The sequence below is a fragment of the Typopeltis vanoorti genome, chromosome 25 (genome assembly GCF_054136105.1).
Source record: "Typopeltis vanoorti isolate ZY-2024b chromosome 25, IOZ_Tvanoo_1.0, whole genome shotgun sequence".
NCBI classification, from domain to species: Eukaryota; Metazoa; Arthropoda; class Arachnida; order Uropygi; family Thelyphonidae; genus Typopeltis; species Typopeltis vanoorti.
Window position 1 is genome coordinate 46,813,688 of NC_143573.1, and position 13,581 is coordinate 46,827,268.

A 13,581-nucleotide genomic window follows, 5' to 3' on the forward strand; every position below is an offset into this window, starting at 1 on the left:
CATTTGATAAAATTAACCATTATTGACCTGCAGGAAGATACATGAAGTGTCAAATGAGGCTCTAGGGTGGCATTCAACATTGGAAATTGAACTATAGTAGATGAACTCTGCCATAAGAATACATACATACATTTAAAATATTAACCGATCTAAATATACCAAACCATCTGTTAAAGTCTATTAAAACAATATACACAGAAAATTAAAATAGCAGCGAAATTAAAACAAAAATCGGAATAGAAAGACATATCAAGAGGAGTATGGCAAGGAGGTACCCTATCGCCTCCACTTTTTAATATTTTAATATAAATAATATTAAATAATATTTAATATTATTTAACAATGGCAACAAGTGAATACTTTCATTGATTGATCTCACCCATCCCTTTAGGACGGGTAGAGCCCCCCCCCCCCCCCAATGAGGGATTCACGACGAAATTAATACGAGCGGTTCGTCACTCCTTGCTACTACCCCTAAGGGTAGTTCATGACGGTGTTCACGAGGCCGGTTTGCCTGCTTATGAGATGAAAAACCACAGATAAACTGGCGGGAAAAACATACTGTCCACGTCCAGCTAACTTGGCTATAGATGAGAAAAATCCTTAAGCTCCTCACGTCGTCGACGGGAATCGAACCTAGGACACCCCTTCCCCAGGCATATGGTTGCGAAGCGCAAAGCCACTAGGCTAACCGCGCGGATGATTGCAACTACTAGGGATGTGGTTTATCATACGAAGAAGAAAAAGACATAGACACTGAAATATCAACTTCTGTTAAAGCGATATATATATATATATATATATATATATATATATGACTGACCAACTCACTACAAAGATGCCCTTCGACGATGGAAGAAGCAAAACCTCCAGCACACAGTGAAGACAACATCCCTACCTGAAATCCTCATGAAACCCATCTTTCACAACACGATGGTAAGAAGCCCGATCACTCAGAAAGAGTTTTTCTTTCCTCCATGGAGCTGGCGAAACGTGAGGATCTTGGGTGACATTCTTTCTCCAAGCCTCACCTGGCGCTTTCCAAATTCTCTCGAAAACCTGGAATATGGGAATCAGTCTGAGCAGATAGACAACGTAAAGACCGCTTTTCAAGCCGCTATGCCTGATAGCATAACAGAAGAGGGGCTTAGCCCTCCCAACTCAGAAGATCTGGCGCCTATCTTTCTGATAAAAACCAATAACTCATGGGAGAAACTTACACCCAGCAACACAACAAGATCTACAGCACTCTAACACAACAGTCGAACCAAAGCACTTTATTGGAAAATCCTGCATCATCGGATCAAACACTATTTCAATGGGTACTACCATATCGCACAAGAGCCATCAAACCTGACGCAGATATTCAGTGGAGAATGTGGTACAATATATTACCCACTCCTACTATATTACGAAAATTTAACTCAAACGTCTCAGATAACTGCCTGTTCTGCTACCAATTAGGAACAGTCCGGCATATCTACTTGGAATGCCCAGTCAACACCCAATTAATCAGTTTGTCTCGGGAAACGGCAGCTCTCACCTGTGGTAGTCTTCATACAGAAGAGGAATTTTTCAATCTCGTCCATGCGGAGTCAGATAACCATTCATTCTGCAACTATCTTTTCATCACCGTGAAAGCGGTAATATACAACTTCTACCTCAGACATACAAGGCCAGACAGCACAGCAACTTCACAGAGAGAGGCAACTGACCAACTCACTGCAGCCTTCCAACAAAAGGTGAGAAGTCGGATCCTACACGAGTATCACCACCACAGGCAATACAACACCTTAGATCTTTTCCACCAAGACTGGAATCCACGGAATCAACTCCTGGCTGAGCAGGGCGACTGCATTATAATTCACTTTCCAGCATAGAAGTGACACCATCCCCCCCCCCCCCCCAAAGAAAGGGGAAAAAAGAAGGATTGTTGTGCTTAACAGTGCGAAAATTAATCAGCTGGCACTCTTATGTAAATAGACAATATTGTGCAATAGAAACTCCTATGTTCTTCCACTTTTATGATCATATACAGTATCATGTTAGAATAACTCTTAATAGCTTTAATTTAAAAAAAAAAAAAAAATGTAATTTGTCTTTTAAGTGACTTCGATGTAACATACCTCAACAAGAATATGAGCATGTAACCTCTCTGCCTGACTGCAGAGAACCAAAAACCGGTTAATCCTGTAAATAAGATTATTATGTTCACAATAAAAAATAAAAATAAAAAAAAAATATATATATATATATATATATATATTCAAACATTCTCAGAATAACAGCTGGATATATCAAGTAGGACCATAAAACAAATGAAGAAATTTTATAATAATCCCTGAAAATAAAATTAAAATTCGATTAAAATGGATAAAACATTTAAATCGAATGGATAACAGCAGACTATCAAAAATATCATACAGATACAAAATAAGTGGGAAAAGAAGAATCGGAAGACATGGCATAAGACCGGAACAGGCCACTTGGCTTAATATCCTAATATCCATGACAGAAAGAAGAAGAAGAGAAAGGGGTGACTTTGCAAAAAGTCGGGAGACAGTGGATACTGAATGAGTAAACAGAGTTCAACTAATAAAATACTGCACTTTTTTTCTTTCTTTTTTTTTTTACTGAATAATACATTACATACCATAGCCAAGAATGCTGGAGATGCGTTGTACTTAGTTTAGCTGAACCAGTTAATTATATTTAAAGTGTTCAAACTAATTTAGCTGATCAAAAACAAAGTAAAACTCGTTATCTGACATTGGCAGTCTCGACGTGTAGAGCTCCAAACATTTGTTGTCTGCTGTTAGACAGATAAATCGTAAGTCGCAACATGCCGCAGCGGATAAACACTAATCTCGGAGTTCCTTTTCTTCCTTGTTTCCTACCCCGCTTATGCATTCTGTTGTGTACGTGAGAACGCTTCAACCCGGAAGGTGTTCGACTAGCCACGTTTCCAGCTGAAGTAAGTGATCCCTAAACGTATCACCCACTTCCTTTGTTTATGTCTTTCGATTGACGTCCGTCGACCCTCGTGGTGGTGGTGGTGCCAGCACCTCGCTTTCCGTGCCCGAAAGCGTAAGGCGTGTAACCAATACATCATTGACCTCTACGCCCTTAACCTTTCTGACTTTTTTTTTCAGAACCGAGCATTGACCTCTGGTGAGCGGCTGAAAATCTACCCTTGCCCACATCGAGTGGGTGATGAAAGAAGTGGGATGGACGTTCGTGTTATTTTAGCGTGTTAAAAAAAAAAAAAAAAAAAAAAAAAAAAAAACACGCCTTTCCCGATGCTACGTCATCGAACAAAGGTTTCGCTTCACGCGTCCCGAGTACAATAAATGAAACTGATAGAAAGAAAACGAATGACAATAGAGCGAATAGCGAGAGGTCCCATAAGTATGCTGAAAAATTGATAACTACTTAATCCTGTTTTCCTGGAGACAAACTGAACTAAAAATTCGTTTATTCTCAACTTTCTACCGTCTGAGGTATACAAACATAGAACACAAGAATAATATTCGACATTGGCATGTAAAAAAATAAATAAATAAAAATAAAAATTATCCATTCTTCTCAATAATTAAAACAATAATGCCAGACAAAGTAACAGCTTCGAAATTGTCGCCAACCTCCTACTTTTTCAGCATTAGAATATGATATCATTATAAGATAACCTTCATCTTTTTTTAGGGGACGACGTGAATAAAACAAATGAGGAATAACTAGTTGGAATCAATTGACGATGCACACGTAGATCATCTGTGTCGTTTTGCCTTTCCTTCCTCTTTACAATCTCTTGTACCGACTGTGTAGAAACTCCCATGGACCTTTAAGCAATCTAAGAAACGACAATATTTAAACTTTCCTTCCTTCATTTTTATCCAACTGGATTGACATCCTCAAGGAGATAAAGAAACGTAAGTTTTTTTGACCACATTTTCGCTCTGGTTCTTTCTCTAATTGGATTGAACTCTTCACATTTGTGAATTACGACCTGTTGAGTACCAATCATCGAATAAAAGTGGTGGATCGATCATACTTAGCATAGATCTGGAGTTACAATAGGTAGATTTTGGTCCTAATAATTCTAGTTATGAGAGCAGTTAGTAACTTACAGTACCTGCTTTACGAGTCACTATCGTGACTCTTGATGAACTGTTTGTAAGGGGGAGGTTCCGCCTCCCTCATATATATTCTGTTCGTGCAGGAAACTACATACATATCAATAGCGCTGTACAGGCTTTATTTTAACCTTGGGAACTGGGTGCGATTGTTGGCAGCGCCATTGTGGAATAACTGACAAAGAATACAGCATACGGTGTTTCGATGACTGTTGAAAATCTTTCGAACATTTATTTGCTGTTAACCGTCTAAGAATAGATTACGTTAAAAATAATCTGAAAGGTGAACTGTAAATTCAATGGATCCCTTTCCATTGCTACCACTATCTAAAATCTTATTCCCGTTGGATTTTTTTTCTCTGTATGAAAAATTGATCTCCTACATAGTCCCTAGACTATGTAGGAGATCAATTGTGCATTTTTACAAATGAAGAATTGAAGACATTAACATCCGGTAGTTTGTTAGTCAGGTTGACGTGTTGATGGCTCACGCTTCTGTATGAATATCAAGAAACAAAAGTAGTATATGCACTGTAAATAATACTAATTTAATAATCAACTTAATGTAGCTTAACTATTATTATTACTTATTACACTGATTATCTTTTATCATTCTGGTGTGTTGCTATTTCGGGATATTCGTGTAGATGTAGTAACTCAGTGTAGTATTGGCAGTACAATAGGAGGATCCAGGTTATGTAGGCGTTCACCTTTGGCCTTCAGTCTCTGGGATTTCGCGCCCAAAGATGTTACAAAAGTTAGAAGTTTATCGTGTTTTGTTCGTTATCGTACATGATAATAAAACGAATCTCGGTTGAAGTTATCGTTAATTGGAAGAAAAACAGATGAGTGAATTGTATGGAATTAACATGGAGGCAAAGACCACGATGGGAGGGTAAATGCGTCGAGTGACTGTGTTCACTGGCAAGTTTGTCTGTTTTTTCCAGAGACAAACCTGCCAATGAACACAGTCACACAGAGAAAATATCCTATCAAAGCTGATTAGTCACTATGTGGAAGTAATCTTTCTTTTTCTGAAAGAAGGAAAAATATTAAGAAATCTCCCAGTGGCGGGGGGGGGTTCAACAGTTTTACGGCCGAAGCAACTAAAATTATAAAGCCAATATATTTTGTTTAACTGCATACATGTCTTGAGCAATTTACCTGTTGGTAGGATGAAAAACTCGAGTTTACCTTATTACGAGATTGGGTATCTCACCGCATCCTGGATTCGAAATCATTCCAAACAGAGGGAACAGTCATTTACGACTAAGCTATGGCGACTCGGGAATTCTTAGACACGAACACTCGAAATCATCGTCGTAGTAGAGGGTTGCGCAGCACTGATGTACTGTAGGTGGAAGCCCTTAGGAACTCGTCTACTATGCTGTTAAGTTAAATGGAACAGATTAGTGTAATTATCATTTACCATGACTCGTGGGTTTCATCATCGGTCGGAATCTAATTTCATTTCTCATCACCACTGTTCTGCACTATATTTATGATACTTCTATAAAATGCTAATCATAATAAGTTAAGATCACGATAAAAGCTAGGAAGTTTGGATCTCATCCTTCCTTTCCCTCTTTTACCTTGCGGTGTCGAGGGTTTATTAATCATCAGACCTCAAACCGTTCACAGGTGTATCCTATGTCCTGTAGTGTTGGGTTCTCGAGGCCGGTTTGCCTGCTTTGCGGGATGAAAAACCCCAGGATCAATTGGGAATAAACCCCTGCTGTCCGCCCAAGACCGGCTAACTTGGCAATGGCTGAGGAAGATCCTTCAGCTCCTCACGTCACCGACGGGAATCGAACCTCGGACACTCCTTCCTCAGGTATATGGTTGCGAAGAGCACAGCCACTAGGCTAACATAAAAAAATAAAAATGACAAAGAAAAAACTGTTGGTTTGGAACAGTTGCAAGGAAGGTTTGTGATTCTTCAAAAAGAAAAAAAAAAGTCAGAAAACTAATTTCAGCAATGTACGAATTTCAAAAAAAAAATAAATAAATAAATGCCTTTGCGATTGGCAATGTTACGAGTGATATTCAACTTAACGCACACATGGTCCGCGCGGTTAGCCTAGTGGCTTTGCGCTTCGCAACCATATGCCTGGGGAAGGAGTGTCCTAGGTTCGATTCCCGTCAACGACGCGAGGAGCGTAAGGATCTTCCTCAGCCATAGCCAGTCTTGGGCGTGGACAGCAGGGTTTTTCCATCAGTTTATCTGGGGTTTTTCATCCCGCAAGCAGACAAGCCGGTCCGAGAACACGCACGGATTACAGTCAGGAACACTGATCCAGGCATAGGTCTGGTTCGTCAGCTATGCCGGTTCCGGAGCCCGGATAAAATTTGGGAGGACAAGATGGTGCCGTACCTCCCCGTAAAGGGGACTCACGGCCCTGTATCATCATGCGATTATTATTATTATTAACGCACACATGGAACACTTCGCATGGTTCGATAATACTGTCCCAGTGAGGTAAAGTTCCATTTCGAGATTTTTTTTTTTTTTCACCGTACACTGCCGTCCTGTTCTCACTGCATAGAAAACACTTTTTTCTTTTGTTTTGTTTTCAGATAAATAGTGGGAATACACACAGTCTCGTCATTGGCTCTCTCCCACTATCTCAAATGCAGGCTAATTATTTATGGTAACGCATTTATTCAGGTCATGTGTACATTAAATCGGAAATTCGACAAACGTCTTCAAAGCCACCGAAACCACAAACTAGCAAAAATCACCCACTGTTCTCTTTATTAATTTTCCCTTCTGGCCGTTGAAAATAAACATTTCATTTGCTCATTAAAATATATAAGTGAAGCAAATGAATGTAGTTATACAGATAAAAAAAATCACTGCTTGTTAATATCCCACAAGCATTTTGTGTATTTGTTCTACCGCATTACGCTACAATTGAGAGATAATACCTTCAAAAAATCTTCCTGATGACCTAATTAATTAAATAGCACAAAAACAGTATCTCGGCAGAGGATAAGCTTCCTGATAGGCATGACATGACAGGAATTATTTGCAGCAATTTATGATAAATTGTGTGTCCTCAGCAAACTACTTAACTAAATAATTGAACACACAAGATAACCGAAGAGAGTGTACTCGCATCTAACTTGCCTATCCTGACGATAATTACATGAAAACTAATTTAGCCACGCGCTTCAATTACGAATTCTAATAAGGAAGGAAATCATAATCTATTTAAGGGAAAACCATAAGGAAAATTAATAGATTACGGAAAGAATCTTCATCCAGAGCTATTTTCCTGGTGTCCCTGAACAAATTGTGTCATCAATCTTGGGGAGCAAACAACGAGATGCTCATACAAGGGAAACCAGAAGTTGTTTTTTTTTTTCGAATTTTGAAATCTTAAAATTACATTTTATATAAGATATGTTCTGTTCTTGATTCAGCTCTTCTCAAGCTTTTCAATTCATCTACGAGACCAGAGAGATGAAAACTCTATATCCATTCTCGACTTATTCACCGCTGACGAAGAGCTGTCCGTGCAGGAAATGAGCCGTCGAATAAGATATAATCAGAGATGGCGCCGAGTATATAATGTATGCTGGGAGAGACTCCAGCTGTAGCTTCCCCCCCCCCTACTGCATGATATCTGGCATTATTTTATTGGAAATGAGCCCAGTGTCGATTAAGCAGTGTTGTGCAGTACTCCCATAGAAAAGATATAACTGCTCTAGGTGGTGGAAATTACACACAAGTGTCGACGACGTACTTCTGGGACCAACTTAAAGTGATCTATGTCCTCGAAATTTCTTCAAATGCACATGACTTTATTCTCGAACTAACCTCTTATCGAAACCACAAATACTATTTCATTCATGTTAATCCACTGATTGTTTTTTTTTTTCCGTTAAGATTGTTGAAGTAGATCCTTCACTGCAAATAAACAGTTCGTTTTTCTTTAAGCACGAAATCTTCTACAGACATTGGTCAACGGACATCAATGCCAATTTGTGAATAATAAGTCTACTGATCTTGACAACGAAGTGAAGATGACTCAGCACAGTTGCCTTAGGAGTACCGATCGACCGGTACTCCTGGTCGATCCGGGAGTGCCGATCCTGAAACGTGCCGTGTTTCAGGATCGGCTGCTTGAGGTCCGGAATGGAGTTGATCGAGAATGATATTTAAAGCGTTTAAACATTTTAAATCTTTCGAATGCAGTGATAAAGTCAGTGGCTTAAGACAATGTTTCTCAAATTCTCTGGCCGCGAGCCGCTCGGACAAAATATATAACTCAGCGGTCCACTAGCCCCCCCCCCCCCCCCCCCCACACACACACACACACATCACACTCTTTATTTAAAGGTGAGCTTTCATATACTTCTCTTAAGTGCAAACTTGTGCAGTAAATTGTATCTGAAAAATTACAATTGAAGATTTAAAAAAAAAAAAAAGAAATATCTGTCAATAAAAGTCTTTCGCGGCCCACACGTAGAGAAAAGCTGACTTAAGGGTAAAGCTATATAGCTGGAAGGAGAAACAACTAGAAGCTTCTAATCCAATATGCAATACTTACTTTATTCACCTCTTTACTCACTTAGATGCTGAATGGATGAGGAGGGAAAGGCAATGTGGGACTTAGCTGATTCAAATGTATAATATATTACCTGAAACTAATGTGTATATATGATGTTAAAACATAATCAGATATCATACCGAACAACAAAAAATCAGCTACTGGAACAACCACAACCTCAGCAGAATTGTGATCGGCATCATAACCAACAATAAAGAAGTGGAGATAGCAGAATTAGAGAAATACCATATCGACATACTTGGTGTTATTGACCAAAAGAAGTGAGATACTTCTAAATAAGCATAAAATGGTTTATTCAGTCATTATCAACTCCATTTAGAATAAGTTAGAATGGTATAGTAGAGAGAGAGGCAACCGAAACAAAAATATGCTAAACCAATTTTAGACAGCTCAGTGTCTAAACCAATTTTAACATGTGGCTCGGATTCGAAATAAAATTATTGATCACAGACTGGAAACCATATAAGCTTATCCCAGCCTATTTCTGACCAACCAGAGTTCACGGTTGGCCGAAACATGTCGGCGGTGGCGGTATCCTGCTATGGGAATTGTTCTCATGGACATCAATGGGTCCTCTCATACAAACTGAACACACCTTGACCGCTAATACTTACCTGGGAATTGTTTCGCATCCAGATCCATCGGGCCACACTGTCGCTATGTATTGCAATATTGACAATGTGACCCGATGGATCTGACTATTTCAGGAAACAACGTAATGCCACAAAGATCGCATTGTGCAAGCGTGGTTCGCAGAGCATATCTAAGCATCCGTGTGCTTCCCTGGTCACCTACTTTTTCTGATTTGAATCCTACAAACATTTGTGGGATCATGTAGAACGCAGCATCTGCCGGTCGACGCTAGTACCTCGCTTGGTCGCAGACCTCCAGGATGTTACTTTGTCTAGTCGGTCTAGAATACTTCAGGTATTCTGAAGTGTATATAAACGTTTTTGAAGTAAAGTAGAGGTGGGTGTGAATAGATGATATCAATGGCAAGAAGATGTTCAGTATCAATTATTAATACTGAAGAATTTATATAGTTAATCTTGCGTCAGATTGTTATAATATATGGGGCGCACCACATGAGGGCATACTTCAAAAGGAGTATGTCCTCATGTGGTGATGATGAAAGGTTCTTCATCATCATCGCTTTTTTTAGCATGAATCCCACCAGGTTGAAAGTTAGATAATTCAGGAACCTTGCCCCAAAAACCAAACATGGCCCCTTTTCAAAGAACTGCAGGCCTTCAGTTCGCAGGACAGTGGTCTCACACCATTGGTGAAAAGACATTCACAAACATCCATACTCACAGTGAAATTCGATCCCACAATCTGTAGGTTAGAGAGAGAGAGGAGATCCTCCCTCCACTAGGTCAACTAGGTTGGATTTGCAAATGTTTTGGACTACTTCCTGTAGTACGTTCATTTCTAATTAATAAATATAAAAGTTCTGAGATTAGACGAATTTTGTTACTCATTCTAAACAATGAAAAAGCATTAGCATTATTTTAATATAAATGATTCATATAGCACTTTATTTCAGAACTAGCTCTTAAATTTAATATACAGAACATATATATTATTTATTATGACATACCATAAAAATGAAAATACAATGGAAAGAGAAATTCCAAAAAAAATTTAAGTGTTTTGCATTGGCGAACATAATCTAAGCTAAGACTCTCGAAATAATGGTTTGACACATGATTTTATTGTTCAATTAATACGTACGATTTATATTAACATCTTAAAATTTTATGCTTTTATAAGAAAACTGTAAAACCAGCAATATTCCATCGTACACATAAATTGAAGAAGCAGAATCGTATCCGTCAAAGTAGAATATTTGTTACAAATTAATGTCAGCGACTGTTTAGAACGTATTATCTCTATTCATTTTTGTTTTTATTATTTATACATTTGTTAATAATTATTAATAAAAAAAAGCTGCCTTCATAGCCTTGTGGCAACTTTAATGAAGTTATAAATTTAAAAATAAATAAATCAAAATAAAAAAGACGTGTGGGAACTCGAATTATTTTACAGTGACTAGGAAAACTTTTTTTAATGCTTTTTTAGAGCCCGCTTCTCAAGTTAGTAGGTAAGGGAAGTTTTTCTCTTAAATTTTAATGGATTTTTAACCCTCAATATAAAAAAATTACCGCAGAATTTTTCCATTCAACTCTGGGCGATGGCGAAGAATGGAACCTGCTTCCTTAAAAATAAAAATGTGTTAGAGGAGTTATTTATTTTAATTATTAATAAATTAAAATCATAAAAGATTTAATTGCACTCTGTCCTGCAAGTACAGAAATATATAAAATACTGAATTTTTTAATGTAACTCCCACTCACTAAAGGTTGGGAACCTATAGTACATTAGTAGTGTAAATGAACTAATGTTTTCTTTTTTTTTTTTTTTTCTTTAATTTTATCTTTTTTATATTTTATTCATTATATAGTCCCAAAACCCTACTCTGGTGATCAAACATGGAACTTTTTTTTTCATGCCACTTCAGACCTTCACCCGTGTTGGTTGAACACCCGCAGCCCTTTGGCTGAAGGTTAACGTAATCGCTCTTCATCCTGGTTGGTTAACTCTTTAACCAACATTTTCGAAAATACCTGGAGTTTTCGGATATTAGCAGCAGCGATGGCGATTCTTGCCACGAGGTCCATGTCAGAGGACCCAGGCGTTTCGTACACCATGGCTTTAAGGGTCCCCCACAGAAAGAAATCAATGCTCGATAAATCAGGTGAGCGTGGGGGCCATGCGACTGGTCTACCGGGCCCAAAAGGACCTGTCCAAATACTGACGTACAGAAATGCCAAAATAGGCTGGAGCCCCGTCGTGTTGGAACCACATCTGCCGACGCACAGTCATCGGAACATTGTTCAGTAAATCCGGCAGAACTTCTTTCAGAAAGGTCCGATAATTCTGGGAGTCCAGTCGGGGTGGTAACAAGTATGGGCCGACTAAACAGTCAGCGACGATACCTGCCCATACATTAATGGCGAAGCGTTATTGTTGTGCAGCATGTGATCGCACAGCGTGTGAGAACCCACGCGCTTTGCGATCCAATGGTCCATTATAGACCATGGCTAATTTCAGGGACTTCAAACCAACCATGGTATGAATTATAGCATGACTGATTTCTGGAGTTTAGGGAACGAATGCTGATCCCTACTGTACTGTAGGTTGGGTTACATTGCAGTTATAATTTATCCCCCTCGCTATCCACGGTCTTGTAAATACCCCTATCCCGGCCTTTCTTAATATCAAATGAAATTAAATTTACTTTAAACTTTCAAAAACTAATTTTAATTTTAATTGCATTATATTAAATTATATTCTTTATTAAACATGCAGCAGAATAAAATAGTTCGACTAAAGGTAATCCACAAAGATGACTGGCCTTTGTCCAATATGGAGCGAAGACTACAGGGGATGTAGAACCAGTGAGTAACAGTTATAACGCTGTCATCAAGTGCTACAATACTGCACGGTTTTCTTAATATGTGATTCCGTCACATAATATGTGACTTTCTTAATATGTGATGTTGCATATAATCAGATCATCCATCACGTTGTCTCTTTTACTAGATATAATTTTCATTTAAGAAACTAACTAACGTTGTTTTGTGTAGGAAATGTATTTGAAACGTTTCGAAATTGATAATTACAGGGTGACTGCACAAAATTCCTTTAGCTAATATATATAAAATACCACAAAGAATTACTATAATTATCAACTTGGTAATACAAGTGAGGAAAAAATCATCAGTTAATTACCAATTTGATGTTTCACATGCCATTAAAGTGTACTAAAATGATAATTCAACATTAAGTTGGGTCAAACGGGCATATGTCGACATAATTCTGAATATCCCAAGCCATTCTATATATATAGTTATAATTATATTCAATTATAGTTATAATTATTCAACAATTTAAAGCTGTGGGGGAAAACGAATTATTCATAAATAATTCTCTTTTTTTTTTTTTTTTTTTCATCTGCAAATTTTATGTTTGGGAACAGGAACGATATCAAAAAACAGATCAAAGAGGAAATTCTCATTTATATTTCACGTTATTATTTTCTCAGAATAAAGATCAGTCATTAATCGAAAAATTCAAATATTATGAAACGAGTCTTTGCTCATTGTCTTTCCTCTCCGCCCTAAGGTCCTCTTCCACCCCCCTCCCCCAACTCGGTCTCATATTTTTCCCCTTTCCTTTACATTTATATCTGCACCTAAATACGAACTTGTTTTCATCTTCTTATGAGATAAATGCGATAACTTTGTTGTTATCGTGAACCACAGTTTATTTTTCGTGAATACAATATTGCAACGCTATGCTGATAGCTGAATATATATATATACACATGTATATATATAGCATAAAATAAAAGATGTATCTCAACTCACCGAACAGTTCATTGTAGCTGTCACCCTCTAGTACGTCATCCCAGCGTGCACGCGTTCTGATTTTAGGTATCAGAAAACGCTTGGCACCGATGCTAAAGGAAAGAACACTGAAGAGTCTCAGTACCTCCAATACCTGTCTACTTCTTTTCACTACCCTAGAAACCAATCCTAAAAAAAAACAAAAAAAAAAAAGAGAACACGTCCCCTTGAGGTCGTACCCTTACATCCTTTTGCTACAATGTCGCCCTCCTCTACTCAACCTGCGATCTCAGACTTTTAACTCAGAGAAGTATAAGAGTTTCACGCACCTCCCTTCCTGATGCTCCTCCTACACTGCTGACGTCACCCCCAAGTACGAGAGTACACGTTCAGTGTTAGGGACACGCTGGTCTCAGGTTAGCGTCTGTCGCGTGCTAATACACAAACGGACATTCACAC

General features: G+C 38.3%; 1 protein-coding gene across 1 annotated transcript in view; it reads right to left on the reverse strand.

Moving 5' to 3' along the window:
- The window catches only part of LOC150092710 (serine/threonine-protein kinase tricornered-like), a 119,492-nt gene extending 106,230 nt beyond the window's left edge, over positions 1 to 13,262 (reverse strand). Inside the window, exon 1 of the mRNA XM_090414456.1 lies at positions 13,144 to 13,262. Within this exon, the coding sequence (XP_090270582.1) occupies positions 13,144 to 13,155 (12 nt within the window). The 5' untranslated portion in view covers positions 13,156 to 13,262. The remainder of the gene's footprint in view (positions 1 to 13,143) is intronic.
- Positions 13,263 to 13,581: the final 319 nt, after the last annotated feature.